This window comes from Lolium rigidum, chromosome 5, assembly GCF_022539505.1.
Source record: "Lolium rigidum isolate FL_2022 chromosome 5, APGP_CSIRO_Lrig_0.1, whole genome shotgun sequence".
Taxonomy (NCBI): domain Eukaryota; kingdom Viridiplantae; phylum Streptophyta; class Magnoliopsida; order Poales; family Poaceae; genus Lolium; species Lolium rigidum.
In genome coordinates, this window is record NC_061512.1 from 233971168 (window position 1) to 233992947 (window position 21780).

At 46.3% G+C, this 21780-nt stretch overlaps 3 protein-coding genes across 3 annotated transcripts; all 3 read left to right on the forward strand.

Annotated features, from left to right (window-relative positions):
- The first annotated feature begins 737 nt into the window (after positions 1–737).
- LOC124651831 (auxin-induced in root cultures protein 12-like) lies at positions 738–1544 on the forward strand. Its single transcript, XM_047190861.1, has one exon. It carries the CDS (start codon positions 738–740, stop codon positions 1542–1544), a length of 807 nt encoding a protein of 268 aa, XP_047046817.1.
- Positions 1545–6281: 4737 nt separating this feature from the next.
- On the forward strand, positions 6282–8991 carry LOC124653042 (ribosome production factor 2 homolog). Its single transcript, XM_047192097.1, has 7 exons — positions 6282–6312; positions 6736–6854; positions 7308–7511; positions 7764–8009; positions 8094–8330; positions 8485–8550; positions 8640–8991. The coding sequence occupies exons 2-7, from the start codon at positions 6786–6788 to the stop codon at positions 8745–8747; spliced, it is 930 nt and encodes a 309-aa protein (XP_047048053.1). The 5' UTR covers positions 6282–6312; positions 6736–6785; the 3' UTR covers positions 8748–8991.
- Positions 8992–13711: 4720 nt separating this feature from the next.
- On the forward strand, positions 13712–15684 carry LOC124652673 (60S ribosomal protein L32-1-like). Its single transcript, XM_047191712.1, has 4 exons — positions 13712–13759; positions 13843–13932; positions 15074–15255; positions 15375–15684. The coding sequence occupies exons 2-4, from the start codon at positions 13843–13845 to the stop codon at positions 15502–15504; spliced, it is 402 nt and encodes a 133-aa protein (XP_047047668.1). The 5' UTR covers positions 13712–13759; the 3' UTR covers positions 15505–15684.
- The last annotated feature ends 6096 nt before the right edge of the window (positions 15685–21780 follow it).

The window sequence follows — 21780 nt, forward strand, 5'->3', positions numbered from 1 at the left end:
ATCTCGTAGACAAACTATGCCTAGCTAACTCATGGGCTACACTATTAGCTTCCCTAAAACAATGCTTGAATTTCACACGTCCGATGAGGGTGCAAAGGTCCACACAGTCAGCAAACACCGCTGCAGCCTCGTCGAACCATCTCATATCTCCAGAACATGCCTCCACAATATCAATTGAGTCCGATTCCGCAATAATATCATTGGAGTCTCTAAGAACTGCTCCCACAGAACCTAGTAAGGAATCTGCAGAAAAGGACCCATCAGTATTGACTTTAACTTGGCGTAAGTCAGGTTTACACCACTTAATTTCGTCCTGTCTTCTACTATTTTCTCTCTTAGACGAATTTGAGGCAATGGCCAGCACAGACATCTTGCATTGCACCATAGACGGGATGGCTTCATCATGTGTTCATAGTACCAGTGCTAAAATGTGTTTCTTTAAGACACGTCTGTCTGTACTTTCGGTTGAAGTATATAGATTATTTTACTTCAAAAAAAAAGTATATAGATTATTTAACTAAGTTATGGTTCTCTATAACCGTTGAGAACACTTGAGATCGCAAGTCAACTCCCAGATGATCATACAGCAACCTTTCAAATGCAATGCACCTACCCTCCTCGTTGGCTATATAAACCACAACAGTTTGCGCTTTCTCTTCACACTCCCAGCTTCCAACAACAGCAAAACCTCTAGACCCCTCCGATCACCTTGCCGCCCGCAGCGCACCGCGCATAAAATGGCATCCGCCATGACGCAACAGCACCGGGGCCGCGCCATTCTCCAGCTAGCAGCCGTGCTGCTCCTGGCCTCGCCGGCAGCAATGCTGGCGGCCGCCGGCGCCTGCGAGAGCGCGACGTTCCCGGCGGGCAAGAGCTACACGACGTGCGCCGACCTCCCGGCCCTCGGCGCCACGCTGCACTGGACCTACGACGCGGCGGATTCGTCGCTCTCTCTGGCCTTCACCGCCAAGCCGGCCGCAACCGGCGGCTGGGTGGCGTGGGGGATCAACCCCACCGGCGACGGCATGAAGGGCGCGCAGACGCTGATTGCCTTCAAGCAGACCGGGGCCTACGTCGTGAACACGTACAACCTTACCGGGTACCGCCCGCTCGGCGCTGCGTCGACGCCCATCGCGTACGAGGCCACCGAGCTCGCCGCCGACGACGGCGACAACGGAACGGTGCGGCTCTACGGCAAGCTGCAGCTGCCCAAGGGCATGGTGACGGTGAACCACATCTGGCAGGTGGGGTCGGCGGTGGCCAGCGACGCGCCGGCCAAGCACGCGTTCGGGCAGGAGAACCTGGACGCGAAGGGCAGCCTCTCGCTGACCGGCGCCGATGCGCCGGAGGCCGCGCCGGCTCCGGTGGCCGGTGCCCCATTGTCCGGTGAGTCTGGAGACATGGAGACGCAGGCGGCGTCTTCGCCCGCGCCGTCCGGCGGGAAGCCGTCATCGCCTTCGCCGTCGGCGGCATTCACCGCGTACGCCTCGTCTCCGGTGCTGGTCGTGCTTCTGGCACTAGCGGGTTTCTTGGCGATTGTATGATCTCGGTGAGCCCCGGAGAGGAGATCTGTCCCTCCCGCCCCGTGGAAGGACGTAGGATCGAGCTTGTTTCGTTTCTTGGACACCGATGCTACATATTTTTTGTTTATTTATTTTTTGTCTGGTTTGAAATAAAAGTGCTTGTCAATAGTGTTTTGTACATTAGTTTGGTCAAATCTTTGAGTTGCATTTAGTTTCAAGCAAAGTGAATATTTGGATTCATCTGGTCGAGGACACCGTTTCCAGATGAACCATTTCGGTCGATCAGATCTAGCTAAGTACAAGGTGTATCGATGGATCATGCACCTTAATAATCTCCCTGATGATCGTTGACAATATTTATACAACCAACCGTTGCACGTGATGATCCGATCAGGTAACCACGGATTATGTTTTGAACAGCTGGATTATACTATAGTTTACAACTCCCACGCAAATTTACAACAGTTCGTATATTCGTATGGTTGGGCGGTGATCGCATTAACTTGAGAAATGAACTACGTGAGTTATCATTTCCCTCCTGTCTTGTTCCTCACCGCCTGAACCAAAGAGGAGCAACCCATGGGATGCCTCTGCCATAGCTCGCTTTCGAGATGAACTAGGCATTGTACTCCCTCCGTCTCATGAAAATTGTCCGAGATTTGTTAAAATTCAAATGTATCTAGATGCTATTTAGTGTCTAGATACATTTCAAATTTAAAAACATCTCAGACATCTTCTATGAAACGGAGGGAGTACAAATAATGGTTGTGAAGAGGGCTCATTTTGAATCCCGTGTTTTGTTCATCATTTAATTTGTCTAATGTAGTTCTTGTTTTCATCAAAGCGGTTGGGCATTTCTTTTTTTGGCATGTCCGCAATTTGATATACCAGATGTTTTAGAATAATCCTAACTAGTCAGGTGTAAAGATGTGATTTCCCTTTACCCTTTGATTACACTTCCCTTGGAAAAGGAGGTGTAGGAGAGCACTCGTTATCTATAATATCTAAATTGGAGTAACCCACTAAGGTTAATTCTCTCAACATGAAAGCATGCCACCTCATCAATCTGCCACATCAGCAAATAACAATTTGTTTTGTTTAATTTTTATCAGCGATAATCACCGTACTGTTTGGCTCATTCAATGCCATTTATTTGGTGTAGATGTAGACTGTCATCTTCTTTAATTGATTTCTGAAGTCCAATAGTTTCCCTACAACTTACAGAGGCATCGCTTGGGTTCTCCCTGTCGTCTCCTCCACTCCCATGTCCCTTCCTCTCACAACTCTTCTATAAATCGCCATGCCCGATCGAGTTCATGTAGATTGCCCGCATGGGATTGCCAGCCATAGCTTCCCTGTAGCCATGCCCAACACAGTACCCAATCTTCTGTCACTCTTCCCAATAGCCCAGGGAAGGCCACCATCATGGCAGAGTTCTTATACACCAGTCTCTTAATCGGTCGTATTCTTCCTGGGAACCCGCACAAGCTCCATCTGGGGCTGCCGATTATGATGTCTGGTGCCACAACTGTTCTTTGAATTAATGGGGCATGACGGGTTGAGTGCAATCTCCTTCTCTTTCTCTTCGAAAATCACACAAGGTAGCCACCAGGTTTGTTGGACTGATCTTCAATTTAATGTGTCGCCAGTCTGCCTGCTCTCACAACTTCCTTCTCTATTTTTACATTTTCAGTAGACTGATGCATAAAATGCTTCAGAAAAGACAGGAAGCATCCATTTCTCATTCCATTTATTTTTACTTTTTGCTACGTTCATGCCTGAGAGATGCTCGATGTTGGCTCGACCAAGCATAGGTGAGCAAGACATTTTTAATAGGGGTTGTACATTCTTAATGGTTAACGTAATTTTATTCTTTCACATGATGTTCAACCATCTAGGCATATTGCAGACCAGCCTATTTGCACCAGCAAATGGAAAGAAGAAATTTCATAGGACATTCTATTACTGCCAACCGCATCGAGTATATCAGGTCATATCGTGTTGTTTCAGTTCTCTGTTTTAAAATACTGATGTTATCTCCTATCATGTCTTTGTTTTGGATCTCTTTAACTTACATGCAACTATTTTAAGGGCAATGAATACATGCATCCAATAAGCATTCATTTCCAAATAGTTATTTTAGAAAGTGCTAACCTACTGTACACACTACGTACCATGTATTTTATCCCTATTATCGTACTTCTCAATCATTTACTAATGACATCCCTCTTTTGTACCAGTTTTTATGTCACCTTTGTAGAAACCATGTTCAAACAGTTGCAATCAAGATTGAAGTGGACATGCTAAATGTGATGTATTTTTTTGGTCTGTAGTGTTATAGGTTTGTAAAATCTTCATATTGTTCATTCGTCGTAGATATGGTTGTATCTATATTCTGATAGCTGTACCTTTCTATTGGATTATTTATGCATTGCACTTCCCATATGTGTCGATATACTGAAGATACTATCGGGACAGTAGCGGGTGTTCTTTTTTGTAAATTCCCTCTGTTTTGTTCTCATTTAGAAGAACTCGGGTTTTAATAGTAATTGTCGCAATTTTTTAATAATATATTCATCTCAGATCCCGACAAGTGAATAGAAAAATGGTTGGTAATACTTTGTATCCTCGAACTTTGATATCCTTAAAAAAACACATTTAACGATGTTTTCATTGGATATATCCATTTGGATATCGTATGTACTGAAACTATGCACCCCTCGAGTCAATTATATACTAAAATTTTCATATTCATTTGGAAATGTTTCTATTGAGTTTCAGAAAAACACCACAAATTGAAGAAATGGAGCAGTCGATCATTTATGCCATTTACCTTTTATGTGTTTTCCAACAGTAGAGAGAGATCTCTTAGGGTGAACATGAATTACTTTGTTCTTATCTCATATTTTCTTCAAATGATGCATCTCAATTTTGCATACTAAAGCCCGCAGCAACGCGCGGGGTATCATCTAGTTCTTTAAAGACCTGCGACCATAAGACTGTTCGCCAAGCCCTATAGGCAAGTAGGTAATGTTTTCCAAACAGAGAAACCAACTTGAGATATCTATGAAAATATTTGCCAATGTATCGTGTCTCTTCTTGTTTTCTTATTCTTCAACGGTTTTGGGGCTAAATAGGGTAGATTTGGCGAACATTTCAAATGGATACCTTGGTGATAAACTAACTAGGAATACTTGATGTAACAATTATTTACCAAGTGAAATTTACAATAAACGAAATGTCCAAGCTTATTAAATGATGAGTACAAAAATGAATTCATAAACCGACGCCAAAGAGATAGTATAGTGCAGAGTGGGATATCAGTCTAATACCAAAATTATTAAAATACAAAATACAAAATAAATATCATTAGATACATCATGAATTATAAATTCATATGATATCTATATAATATTATAGTAGTTAATTTTTAAAAAAAGTTTGGTCAAAAATTACTTGGCTTGACTTTTCAGAAAAAATATATGCCTTTTTATTGGAACTGAGGGAGTAGTTAGCTGCTAAACACAAACATTTAAAATGAAGAAATATTCCTAATTAAATTGTCAATCGACGAGGGCTTCAAAGTCATATAGTTACATTTTCTTATGGTTTGATTTCTTTTGTTGTTGCAATAATCTACTATATATAACTGAACGACTATAATGGTAGAACCTTGTAACCATGTCGTTTTTGTAAAGGAAAATGAGTGTAACCAGCATCGGAGGCAGGATTGAAGGGAAAAAATTACATGAGGGGGCCAGGTCAAGCTAATCTCCACTAATTAGCCCTTCTAAAGACCTCTAAAACTAGATTTTATTTCTTTCTGCTCATTGCAGCATTGGGGGGGGGGTGATCAATACATGAGCGCATATCATTATATCAATACTAGATCTAATTTTGAACATCATGTTGCAACAAAGCCAATATAAAGTATTGGTCTTAATTTTGATATATGGTTGAACAAATATTTATTTAGCTAAATATAACAGGAACCATGTTCCCGGTAGTCACATGGCTGCACTAAACATACATAAAAGTGTTCTCCATGCCCAAAAAAATGTCGTGGGCATAGACACTCAATATTCTCTAGGTTACTGCAAAGTAGGTACTGCCACGACACATGTGTGATTAGTGACTACTCGCTCCAACTCATAACAATAAGGCACATTATGTACACCATTATTGAGATATCGTTGGTTAGTTTTGTGCATCATATTTCTATCTTGGAAGGCGTGTGGGCTTTACTTATGGTAACAAAGGGAGTTCAAAATAGGTGCACAACGCAACATAAGTGACAATGTACCCGTTGCACATGCATAGTTAAATTTAACATATACTCCCGCCGTTTCAAATTAATTGACTCGATTTTATGTACACCTGTAAAAATTGAGTTAATTATTAATTTAGAATGGAGGTAGTAAATAATTTTAAGGAGTGCAGTTTACAATTTCGGTCTCATGTTTTTGTTCTTCTTCACGGAACCACAGCCCAAACTTGTAATTTGTGTGCTGAGCCAGGAAGAGCTGCTGTTCTGGGCTATTTGGGCTATGCGCTACCGCAGGCCGCTACTTCATCCAACCCACGGCAAAGGCCGGCCCGAACGTCTCGGCAGCCCATTAGGCTGTCCAATATGGGCCTGGGGTTCTCCTCGCGGCAGCCAAGAAATAAGAACCCCCCTCACACGCCGCCCGAACGTTTCTTCCTCCTCCTCTTCCACCTACACCGCCGCCGCCTCCGCCTCCGCCTCCGCCGCCGCTAGCTCGCCCGCTCCGCCGCAGTCCTCGCGAAGGTACTTCCGACTCACGCCTCATCGACTGATACGTCCTCCGTTTTGGATATTCTCACCCCGAGTTTCCGCTGTTCCGCACCGCACAGCTGAGCGGTGCCGCTTAGGACGCAAACAGTTTAGCCAGTCCGATTCTTAGTGGTGGTTGTTTGTGCATGGGTCTGACGTTTCGCCTATTAGGATGCTGCCTCGGGTTATAGTCAGTCACTATCTTCGGGGGTTTAAGCTATGGTAGTGAACTGTATTGTTAATCTAGTATTAGGTTCTTGATGATCATGGAACTACTGGTTTTAAGCTTGATTGCTGTAATGTGTGTCTGGGAAAGAATAGAAAATGCTATGGCTCTTTTACATCTGGGTAAACTAATATTATTAGACTGAAACTACTGATGTGTATGTAACCTTGTCATGTTTTGCATGGATACAGCCTAGGCCTGCCTCCCCACCTCGCGGCTTGGGTTCGATCACAAGACCGAGATGTCGACCATCAGAGTTCCCAGGAACATGCGCGCCAAGCGCGAGCTCCTCAAGCACGCGCCCAAGCTCGTAAGCTTCTCTTCAGCCCTTTCCCATCTGTTGCAAATTTACATTCGGTTTACAGGACAACAACACGATGCCCGGTTTAGTATTACGAACACCGCACTATGCTATAAGCGCACGCCAATATTATTATGATATATAACTACGTCGTAGTAGTAGTATTTGAGCGTTATTATCTTGTGACGCTGTGGTCAAGCTAAATCTTTCACCAATTTTGCAAATTTGTTTCGGTTAGTGCATTGCAACATCATATTAGAACATATTTACACAGTAGAAAGGGCCAGATTTGCTGGCACCTATTATACTATGCTTTCTACAGATAGCCACCTGCAATTTTTTATTTTGTTTCTATTGGAACTCTCTGCTGCTTCGGAACCTTCCATGTCGAGAAACTTGAAATAGTCTGCACATCTTTTTTTCCACATCAGACTATTGCTCTAATGCTCTTGTACGTTCCAGGTTGAGAATGGCAAGAAGATGATTATTCTCCATGGTACAAAGACCAGCGCAGTTTTGAACTCTGTGCTGGCAGATCTTTTTCACCTCAAGCGTGATCATGCTGTCAAGTTCACCAAGAAGAACGACAACATCAGGCCATTTGAGAGCGGGGGTGAAACTTCCCTCGAGTTCTTCTCCCTTAAATCTGACTGCAGCCTCATAGTGGTAAGTTCCCATTGTGTAGTTGGTGAGAATGAGAAATTGTTACTCACTCGAGGAAAGAAAGATTAATTCCATGATATGGGTGAGAAGTAAAATGACTTAAAAGTGCCATTATATATACAATCAATTTTTTGAACATCTGTATGGAACCTGTCTGAAACATTTTCTATGTCTTCTGTTAGAATGACACTTTCAACTTTCATTTTGTATAAAACATACAAGTTATTCAACTGTTAACTATTTATGTTTTTGCAGTACGGTTCTCACTCCAAGAAGAGGCCTAACAACCTTGCTTTTGGAAGGACTTACGATCACCACATATATGACCTTGTTGAAGTTGGAGTTGAGAACTACAAATCCATAGAGTCGTATGCATATGATAAGAAGTTTGCACCTAAACTCGGGACAAAACCTTTCTTTGCCTTCATTGGGGAGCACTTTGAGAGCGTTGAAGGGCTGAAGCACTTGAAGGAAATGCTGCTTGATCATTTCAAAGGAGAGGTGTGCATCTTATTATATAAGCTGGTATGTAGGACATAGATAATCCCTTGAGCTTAATTAGCAACCTTTCTGTTGTTGATACAGGTGGTAGACAATCTGAACCTTGCTGGTGTAGATCGGATATTCGTGTGCACAGCAATTTCCCCTACCACTGTCTACATGATGCACTGTGCTCTCCGTCTAAAAAGGTCTGGCACATCTATTCCTAGAATGGAGCTGGTTGAAGTTGGGCCTTCAATGGACCTGGTAGTTAGGCGGAACCGACGTCCATCTGAAAGCTTGCAGAAGGAAGCTATGAAGGCTCCTGGTCATGCTAAGAAGGTAATTTCGATGGAACAATTGTATTTTGGTCATCATATGTTATCCTGATGGTGCCATTATTAGCCATAAACAACTATATCGCTGTCCATTATCTTCTCTCTGAGAACCTTTATGTCAGTATTGGTATTCACAATTATCATTGACATCTTTACAGCTGAAAAATGTCTCGAATAATCCGATTGATGGCAAGTTGGGTAGAGTCTACATTCCAGACCAAGAGGTTTGTGTCTAATTTGTTCTCAGTAGCTGTGAAGTTCAAAGTTTAACCTATGGACATACTGACCTGATTCATGGTTTTTTGACTGAAAGGTTTCGAAATTGGCCTTAACAAGCGACATAAAGGGTCTCAAGCGAGAGCGCCGTGACGCCAAGAAAAACAAGGAGCACTCTAAGAAGCAAAAGGTCAACCCTGAGTGAATAGCACACAAGGCTATTCTTGGTAACTGGTCAGTTTAATGATATTCGGTGTACTGTTACAGCTGCTGTATTAAGCCAACTGGAGACCAACTTGTTAGACTGAGTGGTAATAGTCCACTACTCTCTTCTAGGCTATAAATCATGTGTATGGACTTCTGCATCAGTACTGAGGCAGCTCATATCAGACATAAGCATGGAATTTTGGAGCAACATATGTCGCAAGTACTTTGTTTTACAATTGTTACTCCCTGTTATTAGCTGATTAGAGATCATTGTTGCAATGATGGGTTTATGTTTGGTAAGCATGGATCTCGAACTTTTTCTAAACCCACATATGCTTCAGTTGTGTCTTTTCTTTATCCGTGTTGTTGTGAATCCTGTAGGCTTTGTCAGTATGTGGTTTGTACTGACTACTAGCAATGTAATTACAAGAGTGCAGCTTCCTATAACTTCTAGCTTTTGTGGGACTGGTTAATAAGTTCATGTACATGATCTTTTCCCATGTCCTTAAGACTAAGAGTAACACTTATATTTAAAAGAACCACAGTACTTCTTTTTGTTGAAATCCTTCATCTCTTGGCCCCAGGAACTACTTGATGCACATGAACAGTTTGACAGTTTCTTAAGTTGCTGGACTTTGAGCATACATACATTATTAGACTGGGTGATTATTCACTGAAGCTTCTCTTAGAAAGGCTTCAGTCTGCCGTCAGCTACATATTCAAAGATGAAACATCAAGTTGCAATAGGAAATCGATCTTTTGACAGATGAAGGGTATCTGAATGAGTCTTTGACATCAATGTGTATAATCAACTTTTGGACTTGAATACTTGATGCAACAAATATTTACCAAGTGAAATTTATAGTAAACGAAATGTTCAATCTTATTAAATGATGAGCAAAAAGGGAGTCAGAAAGCGACACCGAGATAGTGTAGTGTAGAGTGGGATATCAGTCTAATACCCTTGTGTTTTGTAGTTTTAAAAAACTAATACGTTCATGGCGAACTGTGCCTCTGGTTTTCTACTGATGTGTCTTCCCTATATAGAAGAAGGTGCATCCTTGCAGGATGCTTCCACCTAATGCAAACAATATTACTCCCTCCATTTCAATGGATGCTATCTTTTTGTTTTCAAAAGTCAAACTATGTAAAATTTGCCCAAATACTTTGAATAAAGTATTAACATATACAATACACAATCAATATCATTAGATACATAATGAATCATATTTTCATATGATATCTATATAATATTATAGTAGTTAATGTTTTTTAAAAAGTTTGATCAAAATTTACTTGGCTTGACTTTTTTTTTAAAAAAATGCCTTATTCGTTGGAACAGAGGGAGTAGTTAGTTGCTAAACACAAACATTTAAAATGAAGAAATATTCCTAAATCGTTTATCTGATCAGTGATTCATCTACACCCTCAGTTTGTCTCGACCTAGGGCTTCAAAATTAGAAAGTTAGATTTTCTTATGGTTTGACTATTTTTTGTTGGTGCCACAATCCACTAGGGCTACCATAAGTAAAGTGAATATATAACTTAATTACTATGACGGTATAACCTAGCTTTTTTGTAAAAAGAAGAAGAGTTTAACCAGCGGGAAGGTAGGGCTGAAGCTAAAGGGGGGCCAAACAAACTAATTTTGACATGAAGGGGGCTGGTCAAGCTAATCCCCTAGCTCGGCACTGAGTGTAACTTCTTACCTAATTACCTTTGTTTGTATAACAATTGTTTAGGTGCTCACCACGTGTACCACATGGTTTACCTAATTACCTATTACAAAGAAGTCATCAAAACATATTGATTTCATATATAATTTAAACATCATGTCACAACAAAGCCAATACAAAGTATTGATCTTAACTTTGATGTATAGTTGAGCAAATAAAATGTTTTTAGTTAACTACAAAATGAACCCTATTCCCCATAGTCACATGGCTGCACTAATCAAATACAAAAGTGGTGTCCAGACCCAAACAAATGTTATGGGCATATACACACAGTATTCTCTAAGTTACTGAAAAATAGGTAGTGCCACGACACATGTGTGAGATTATTTACTACTCGCTATGATTCCTCTGAAAAAGATGTTAGAGCATTTTCAGCCGCGTCCCCCAAACGGCACCGAATCGAGTGTTGGGGGACGTGTTTTGTTTGTGCCGCGTTTGGAGGACGTCACTCCCCAGCCGCGTTCCTCAAACACCCTCCCAAACTTTTTTTAATGGGTTTTTGAAAACACAACCATTTATTAAATATATAGCATACAAATAAATATGTTTGCGGAGATTATTTTAAAATTAAAATACAACAAAGAATAAAACAACTAAACAAATGTAATAAATGAGGCTAGATCAAGGTGTCGCGGCATTTGCTGATAATCCTTTGATCCTCCACATATGCTCAACGAGATCAGCTTGAAGTTGATCGTGAACATTGATGTCACGGATCTCTGCGTGCATGGCGAGAAAATCAGCAAAATCTGGAGGCAACTCATGATCAACCTCCGCAAGAGGGCCCTGACACTCATAGGGACCAACATGTGTCCTGGCTATACCTGGGCATGTGTCGGGCCGGGCCGGGCCTCGGGCTAGCCCGAGGTAAGCCTGACGCAAAAAAATTCAGCCCAAGCCCGGCCCGACAAAAAACCCACCAAGCCCGCCGGGCCGTCGGGCCGCGGGCCGGGCCGTAGTGTTAAACGCAGTTTTCGGGCTTCCCATGCCCGGCCCGGCCCGGGTGTCGGGCCAACGTTTCTCGGCCCAGGCCCGAGTTTTTCGGGCCGGGTCGGGCCGGGCTGCCCATGGCCAGGTATAGTCCTGGCATGATTCTTGCGGTCATCCTCGATGATCATGTTGTGCATGATCACATAAGTCTGCATCACCTCCCACATTTGGTCGTGAGACCAGCTTAGAGCAGGTTATCGGACAATTGCAAATTGAGCTTGAAGTACACCAAATGCCCGCTCGACATCCTTCCTGCAAGCCACCTGTCGCGCAACAAAGTGGGAATTCTTCTGACCTGATGGAGCTAAGATTGTTTTGACAAAAGTGGCCCATTTTGGATATATACCATCGGCTAGAAATAGCCTTTGGTATATTGGTGGCCATTGATCTCATAGTTGCATGGTGGAGCATGCCCTTCCACTAGTCCGCTGAACACTGGAGACTGTTGAAACACGTTGACGTCATTGTGTGATCCCGCCATGCCAAAAAAAGAATGTCAAATCCACCGGTCATAATCTGCCACAACTTCAAGCACCACACTGCAATATCCATGACACCCTTTGTATATACCTTGCCAAGCAAAAGGGCAGTTCTTCCATGATCAGTGCATGCAATCGTTGCTTCCAAGCATCGCAGGGAATCCTCTGGAAGCATTTTGTGCCATGATCCTTGCAGTCTCTTTCACAGTTGGCCCTCTCAAATAGTATTTGCCAAACTTTCCCACCACAGCTCGACAAAACTTGTACATGCACTCAACGACAGTAGACTCACTCATGCGAAGGTAGTTGTCGTGTGTATCGGCAGGTGCTCCGTATGCAAGCATCCTCATAGAGGCGGTGCACTTCTAAATCGACGAGAAGTCGGCAACGCCTACAGCGTCGTGCTTGAGCTTGAAGTAGGTGTCGAACTCTCGAACGCCGTGGAGGATATTCATGAACAAACCCTTGCTCATCCTATACCGGCGCCGAAAATTGTCGGCATGTGTTGCGTCATCTGCGAAGTAGTCCTTGTGCATCATGGTATGCCCCTCCATCCTCTGCCGGGGCTTCGACTTCTTTCTCCCCGGCCTTGATCCTCCGCGGCCTCTTCCTCTTCTCCGCCTCGGCGTCAAGCATGTTCTGGAGGGACGCGATGATCAACAAATGCTCCCGGATGTCGTCGTCGAAGGCTTGCTCGTCCTCCAGCAGTCGGACACGCATCTCGTCGTCTCTATCCATGTCTGAAGCAAAATCAATGGTTAAAATTGCATCACGGCAGACGAGGCAACGGACAATGGCCAATCACGCCTACCTGGCAAGTCGTCGAACACCTTGTGTGCGTGGAGGTGGCGCGGATTTGACGCCGCGTTCTGGGACGCGCTGGCGAAGCGGCGGCGAAACGTCTAGCGAGAGTGCTAGCCGCGACGACGATGCTGACTCTCAGAAGAGATCAGCCGTCGAAACGGCCGGCAAATCCAGTAGCGGCGGAGGGGTGGGAGGCGCGGGAGAGAAGGCGCGACGAGAAATAAAAGCCACGAACCAACGGTTTATGAAAATAGTCGCCGACAGGTGGGAGCCCGCCTCGCTTTTCGTTGTGTCTGGCGTGCCCGGAGCGTCTCCTGTGAGGCGGGGACGGGCTCGGGGTGCCGGACACCTTACCGGATCGCGTCGGACAAAAAGAGGCTTTAGGGACGCGGCTGGGAACATTTTTTTTGTTCGGCGCGCTCTAAATCTCTTTGGAAAACGCTTGGGGACACGCTGGAGATGGTCTTATGTACACCATTAATGAGATATTGTCGGCTAGTTTTATGTGTCAGATTTCTATCTTGGAAAGCGTGTGGGCTTTATTTATGGTAATAGAGGGGAGTTTAGGTGCAACCCAACCAGTGACAATGTACCAGGTGCACATGCAATTTTTTGAAATGAACAGTTTAAGTTAACATAATTTTAAGGAGTGCAGTTTACAATATTGGTTTCATTCATGTTTTCTCTTCTTCACGGAGCCACAGCCCAAACTTGTATTTTTTTTTGAACAGATCCAAACTTGTAATTTGTGTGTCCAGCCGAGGAATGGCTGTTGCTCTGGGCTATTTGGGTCTGCGCTACCGCAGGCCGTTACTTCATCCAACCCTCGAAAAAGGCCGGCCCATTCGGCGACATCTCAGCCGTCCAATCCCACAACCTAGGGTTCTCACTCGCGGCAGCCAAGAAATAAGAACCCCCCTCACACCCCGCCCGAACGTTTCTTCCTCCTCCTCCACCTACACCGCCGCCGCCGCCGCCGCTCCGCCGCAGTCCTCGCAAAGGTACCGCCGACGCACGCCTCATCGATCGATACGTCCTCCGTTTTGGATCTCCTCACCCCGAGTTTCCGCTCTTCGATGTGCAGATGGCGGTGCCGCTGCTGACGACCAAGATCGTCAAGAAGAGGACCAAGCACTTCAAGAGGGCGCACAGCGACCGCTACATCGGCCTCAAGGTGAGACCCAACCCGTCCTCTTCTTGCCCGTCACTCTCAGGCTCTTAGCTGATCCGCTGATTAGCTGTTCGTCGACGTGTGCTAGATTTAGCTTTGTTTTGGACGATCCCGTCATGGTCGTATACTCGTATGCTGAGTGGTAGCTGCTTGGCTGTTCCGCCTGTTTGTCTTGGACCTGGTGTAGTCCATGACATCCTAGTAGCAGCTCGTTAGCTTGTGTTTTGATTTAGACGCTTTCACTTGCAGCCTGAAATGCTTGCAAACAGTTTGGCCAGTACGATTCTTAGCGCTGGTTGTTTGTGCATGGGTCTTATCTTTCGCCTACTAGGATGCTGCATCAGGTTATGATTGCCTTAGTTCACTGTCTTTGGGGATTTATGTTATGATGGTGAACTGTATTGTTGATCTAGTATCAGGTTCTTGGTTATCATGGAACTGATCGTTTTGAGCTTGATTGCTGTAATGTGTGCTTGGGAAAGAATAGTAAATGCTATGCCCATTTTGCATCTGGTTAAATTAATATTACTGTACTGAACTACTGATGTGTAACCTTCTCATGTTTGCCCCCAGTATTTTGCATGGAGACAACCTATTATGTGGCAAAGAGCACATAACTTATGTGCTGGAACTTTTAATTTTCTAGTTATCTAGTCACCCTAGCATCACTGATTTCTGTTAAGAGAACTTGAAAGGGCTCATTTATGGTTGTACTTTTTTTCAAGAGAAACTGTGCTAATCCTAGTTGCTTTGTTACAAAGGCTGATTCAATTTATTCGTTTGCCTTGTTTGCATGCTTGTGAATATTTGCCATGAAGGATTCAGTCAAGGTTCTATTAAGTGATAGTATGCTTGTGCAATATTAAGCATAATTAAGCGTAGGCGTTTTGCCTCCACTCAGCGCTTAGGCACGCTTGCATGCACTTAGGAGAGCCTAATTTAACACTGGATTCAGTGCAGTTGTCTACATGTAACTATTGTTTTTCTGTTTTGTATGAATAGTCTTGTCATCCTGGTAATAATATACTGAATGCCTGTACCTTTCCCCTTTCTATTTTCCATTTCTGTACTTGTCTTGCTATAGTTGCTGAAGCTGCTGTCCATTATCTTTAAATAATTAACTTGGTACTACTTATATGTGTAGCCAAGCTGGCGTAGGCCAAAGGGTATCGATTCTCGTGTCAGGCGGAAGTTCAAGGGATGCACCCTGATGCCCAACATTGGATACGGTTCTGACAAGAAGACCAGGCACTACCTGCCCAACAAGTTCAAGAAGTTTGTCGTCCACAACGTCTCTGAGCTGGAGCTGCTCATGATGCACAACAGGTATGCATTTTGAAACTTACCATGCTGGTTGGTTGGTTATGAGAGCTGCAGTTATCATCTTCCATGCTCAGTGTCCGCTCTAGTAACATTTGCTGATACTAGTCTCTTTCTGCAAACAGGACATACTGTGCTGAGATTGCACATAACGTGTCCACACAGAAGCGCAAGTCGATTGTGGAGCGTGCTGCTCAGCTTGACATCGTCGTCACCAACAAGCTTGCCAGGCTCCGCAGCCAGGAGGACGAGTGAAGCATCATCCTATAGCTTACTACTAGTCTTGGCCTCTGTTGTTAGACAGTAAACCGGCATTTCAGATAATATTATCACCGTTTTTGTATTGCTGCTAGATATATCATCATGTATGAAGAATCAATTTGCTATGACATCATGTGGAGTGCGCAACAAATCTGAAGTCTTGTGCTTTGAGCTGTTGGTATTTGATGTTTTAAATCAAATAGCACGCAAACCCTCATCAGTATCGATTGAGTTGTGTTTGTTAACAGTTCTTTGGTTTTCCACTAATAAATGGAGCGTTGATCTAGAATATTTAGCTGGCTGCTGGGCACATCCATAAGCACATCACCAGACTGTAGCTATTAAGAGCATCTCTTGTAGAGCCCGAAAAAATGTAAACTGAAAACGCCGGATGCAGTGTACCGAAAACGAATTCAGTGTACCGAAAACACGAGTTCTATTCGCAGCAGAATAGAAACCGTAACTGTCGAAATTCGTAGTGACGCAGAATAGAAACCGTAAAATGTTCGCAGTGGCGCAGAATAGAAACCGTAAAATGGAACTGAAAAGAGGAAGCCGAATTCAGTGTACCGAAAACACGAGTTCTGTCGAAATTCGGAGTGGTGCAGAATAGAAACCGTAAAATGGAACTGAAAAGAGGAATTCGAGTTCAGTCGAAATTCGCAGTGGCAGTAAAATGGAACTGAAAAGAGGAATTCGAAATGGCGCGGGTAAAATTTAGTGATGATCATAGTTCTAGATGACATAGATGCTCCAATTGAGTATTTGAGCATAGACCGTACATAGTTCTTGAAATTGAAAACGTAATTACTGGTACACCGGCAAGCGCAACCTACCTAAGCAAAATGCGGCCTATATGACCTATGGCGAGCGGCGGTGCCGGTGCTGGAGGAGATGGTCGGCGGCGTGGAAGACCTTCACGCGTCGTCCTTGTCAAGCTTGACGCGGCGGACGCGGGCCTCCCGGCGGGTTGCCTCGTACTCCCTGACTTGGCGGACGGCGTCTGCCTCCTCCCGGAGGAAGCGCGCCCGAGCCTCGGCGTCGCTGATCGCCTTCGCCTGCGAGGATGGCCTCCTCCTCGTCGCTGTCGTGGACGTAGTCCCCGGCGGAGATGGTCGGCGACCGCGCGGGGACGAGGTCGTCCTCCTTGTCGCTCTCCGCCACGGGCAGCCGCGGTGCGCGGCTCGACTGGCCTGAGGACGAGCCCTTGCTGGCGGCGCAGTGTCTGATCGTATGTAACATGCTATGGCATGGTATTTGAATTGTGGTAAGGATATGGAAGTGTGATTTGCGCAACCAAATAGCTAATTGTGCAACTGTTATCACCAGGATTTAACCGCGATCAGGAGGTGGGCCGCGATCAAGATGGGCTTGGAAGATTATATATGGAAGATCTATGAAGCGGCCTTGCACGGAGAATTTGGGCTAGTTAGCCCGTGTATCTTAGCATAATAGATTGTGTATCGATTTAGAAGTTAGAGTTTATCTCGTGCACGGTTTAGTGCACGCCCACATTAGAAAGTCCGCTGGACTATAAATATGTACCTAGGGTTTATGGAATAAACAACAACTCACGTTCAACCCCAAAAACAAACCAATCTCGGCGCATCGCCAACTCCTTCATCTCGAGGGTTTCTATCAGGTAAGCGACATGCTGCCTAGATCGCATCTTGCGATCTAGGCAGCACAAGCCCCACGTTGTTCATGCGTTGCTCGTATCGAAGCGCTTTTGATGGCGAGCAACGTAGTTATCATTAGATGTGTTAGGGTTAGCATTGTTCTTCGTTTAAGCATGCTTACGTAGTGCAACCCTTGCATATCTAGCCGCCCTCACGCCTATCTCGGGCGTGGGGGCGGCACCCCGCTTGATCATTATTTAGTAGATCTGATCCGTTACGATTGCTCCTTGTTCTACAAGGATTAGTTTAATATCTGCAATAGTTAGGCCTTACAAAGGGGGAGGATCCGAGTGGCACGTAGGATGGCGTTCGCAAGTCCTAAACGGGATGTTCCTAGGATCAACTTCATGTTGGTTTTTTGGCCTTGTTTAGGATCGGCTTACGAGCACCGTGCGTGGCCGCAAGGCCCAACTCCGGAGTAGGATGATCCGATTATGCGGTGAAAACCCTAAATCGTCGTAGATCTCATTAGCTTTATCTTGATCAAGCAGGACCACCAAGTATTCGTGCACCCCGTACGGATCATGGGTGGATCGGCTCTTTGAGCCGATTCACAGGATAACATGAGAGCCGATCGAGGCTCGTATTTAACGTTTACATGTATGCCCTGCAGGAAACTAAGCGAGGCATCCTCATCACCTTCCTGACCAGGTATAGGTCAGGTGGCACGCCCTTGCACTTCGCAACGCCGCGTGTGACCGGAAGAGCATTGCGGGCCGTCGCTCGGAGGGGTCTCAGCCAGCCGCAGCTCTAGGCTCTTCCCGGCTCTACGGTGTTGACAAGGCCGCTGCCCGCCGGTGGGTTTTGGCAGTCAACACATTCTGGCACGCCCGGTGGGACAATCGTCTACATCAACCACATCGCCATCTACATCTAAGATGGCGGACGGCACGCCAGTCACCTACGGGGATCTGCCTGACGACCTCAAGAAGCAATACAACGAGATCAAGGCTACCCTCGAAGCCGACCTCATCGGCTCTTTTCAGAGAACCCGTTCCGGTGGCATCAGATGGAAGGGGTTCTCACCGCAAGGTGCGCTCGATGGAATAGACCTCTCTACCCCGTCGGAGGAACGCACCGGGGTCCGCGGCGAGGAGATCAACTACCCGGTGGCTCACTCGCTACACCGCCACTGCGAGAACTTGGTCAACGTGTTGGAGCGTGTCGCTCGCGCGTGATCCGAGAGATCATGAGCCACCGGCACTCGCCGTCGGGACCAGCTCTCGGGACTCATCAAGGAGAGTTGCCATTCCAGTCCCGTCCACCGCTGCCATTTGCGTTGGCAGCACTCGCTGAAGTGCCGACTACACCGGCATTCCTCGTCTACAGGATTGGTGGCGACCCTAGTGACTACCAGTTCTTAATGGAGGCGCCTACGGAGATCCCTCATGGATACGCGTGCATGTATGTGCCGGATTGTGGTGACTGGGCACTCACAAACCAGGCCACAGCATCGGGGACTCCGGCGAAGACAGGAGGAACGTCGGCCACAGAGCAGACGTGGCTAACTAAATACGCCACACCGACGAAACTCCCGAGCCCAGCTCCTGCAGCTGGCCCGCGAGCTGGAAAAGCAAACATGGCAGGCCAAGTACGCCACCCCGGCGAATCTTCAGAGTGCAACTCCTACGGCCAGCACAGCGGATCAGATCATACCATACTGAGAGACCAGTTCGGCATGATGCCGAAAAGAAGGGCAGTCGGCTATTCCAAGCCGTACCCCGACGATTACGAGATGATCCCGCTGCCACCTAAATATCGGCTCCCTGACTTCTCCAAATTCGGTGGATCAGATGGCTCCAGCTCCATCGAGCACGTCGGCCGATATTTGGCTCAACTAGGACCGGCTTCGGTGTCGGATCAGCTACGCGTGAGGCTCTTTTCACGGTCCCTCACGGGATCGGCTTTTGGATGGTACACCTCTTTGCCGACAAACTCCATCCGAGTCTTGGAAGCAATTGGAAGAACAGTTCCATATGCAATACCATTCGAAGCTTCCGAGTCCGGCATTGCCGATCTAGCACAACTACGTCGAAGCGCGGGGAAACGGTGACGGAATACATCCGGCGCTTCAGGAATCTTAGGAACCGATGTTATTCGGTTCGTATAACCGAAAAGGAAGCGATCGAGTTGGCGGTAGCGAGGCCTTGCAACACAGCTCAAGGACATGGCCTCCCAAGCGGATTATCCCTCGCCGGCGCATATGGTTCGAAACTATCGGCATATGAACAGCGCCACCCCGACTCGTACCAAGACAAGTTCAAGCGTGCGGTAGTTATGGTCGATACGGAGGAGGATGAAGTGCTCGCGGGAGGCCAAGAGATAGCAGTGGCTGAGTGGACTCGTGGGGAACCCCGTGGCCCGCAAATGGGTAAAGCCACCAGGGCCGCCCGGGGATTTGATTTTGACATAACCAAGACCGAACAAATCTTCGACCTCCTGCTCAAGGAGAAACAGGTTGACGATTCCCGAAGGTCTCAAGTTCCCCACGGCGAAAGAGCTAAACGGAAAGCCGTACTCGCAAATTCCACAACTCGCTTTCCCATGCCACCAACGACTGCCGGGTGTGGCGTCGGCACATCCAAGCGGCGATAGAGAAGGGGCGGCTAATTTTCAACCAAGTACGCCATGAAGGTCGACACCCAACCCTTCCCCGCCGTTAACATGGTAGAAATCATCTACCCCGAAGGTTGCCAGCCGGGTCCCTCGTTCGAGCATCAACATGGTAGGACCTGGAAACCACTCTGGCAAAGATGGAGATGAGGGCAGCTGCTCTCATAGCAAGGATACGGAGGAGGCCGCTCCACGCGATCGGCTCCGTCATGATGGCAAGCGCTATGTCACCGAGGGAGAGGTGAAGAATATAAGATATCAGCGACCCCTCTCTGATCACCTCCTCAATAAATATGTGAGTCAGTATGACCAACGCCGACGGCACAATTACGATGATAGAGGAGATCGTTTGGCTAGAGAAGCCAGAAGATATCGTCGGCAGGATCGCGATGAGGAGGAGCACGAGCGCTGTGCCGCGGAAGCATCAAGGGAGCAAGATGACAACGCCAGACATTGGGACTGCCCCTTCTTCAGACACTGCTGGGATTCAGGAATGAGCCGATTGCCCACAATCGGCAATTGCCCAGAATGCAATCAGAAAAAGAAGGAGGTAGCCAACGTGTCTGTGTTCGAGCGCCTAGGGCCTCTCCCGCCGCAAAGCAAACGCGCTGAGTCACCTCGTTGGGCAGATCTTGAGGATTCAGAAGACGAGGGAGAAGTGGAAGAAGACAGGTACCACCGGCCAAGGTGGTGCCCTGACGGACTCAGCCGTTCCCAAAAGCGCAGGGTTCAGCGATTGCGCGGCCCGGAGGAAGCCGAAAGGTTGTACCCGCATACGCTAAGGAAGGCACGGCCTGATCCGGCTGCAAAGGTTCAGCGAACCCTCGGATGAAGAGGGTCACCCACGGAAAATGGAGTGGCGCCTAAACGAGAGGAAAGCCGATGATGAGACATCGGCTGGCACAAACATGGTACTCGTCTTGCCGACGAGCTTAGCCCTCCACGACTCTACGGAGCACTCAAGGTGGACGACAGCAAGCGCATCAAGTCGGAGGTTGGGTTGGTTTTATCCAGATCGACCAAGTAGCAAGATCAAACCAATGAGCAAACCAGGAGAGGCTGATCCTTGTGATCAGCCCCAAAAATTTATGAAGGGAACTTACAAAACCTTCAACGAGCACGCAACGTGGAGGCCGATTCCGGCAATCGGCCAAAATTATCCTCACCCACCATTCTGCCTGGGTTCAACATGTTATCCAACGGAGCCGATACCATCAATTTTCTTGACAGAATCGGCTCGGGGGCACCTGAGTAGATAAGAAGCATCTCATCTTCTGGTGATGGGTATTGGAATATGGGGGCCGATGCACGAGTCGGTCGTAAAAGTGAAAATTTGAAAATTTTCGAACACAGCCGATGCGACGGGCATCGACTTAAGGATATAACAGCCGATGCATGGCCATCGACTCAAGGGAGATTTCTTCAAGAACAATATCAGTAGCAGCATGGGCGTGCGGATCAGGTCAAGGATGGATTGCATTAAAAGCTCGGGGGGCAGCTCACCTTAAGGCTTTCCGCTCGGAGAAGCCGATTTGTGTTCAAATCGGCTGGCGCTGCATAAGGAACTTCCCCACGCACGATCAAGCCCGGGTCTATGTAGCTCATTTGTGTATCCTCGTCTCGGTTTTGCCTTGGCTGAGACTCGGGGGGCAACAGGCCTGGTAGGTGCTCTATTGAAGGACCGATTGAAGTACCATCGGCTGATCCTCGTTGCAACCTTCTTCACAAAGCGATGAACGCTCGCTACGGAGTTGAAGAATGGAAGGATGAATGACGAAGGACCGATGCGTTGTTATCGGCTCATTACACATTGGCGGAGGGGATGAATCGGCAAGGTCAGTAGGAGGGGTGAATCGGCTCAATTAAAACTCAGAAGAAATCGGCAAAATCAAAGTGGGGAACAGTTCTTCATTGATAGGCGGGATTTCTTACATAAAGAGCTGAATTGCTCTCAAAAGGAAATACTAGGGGATACCGA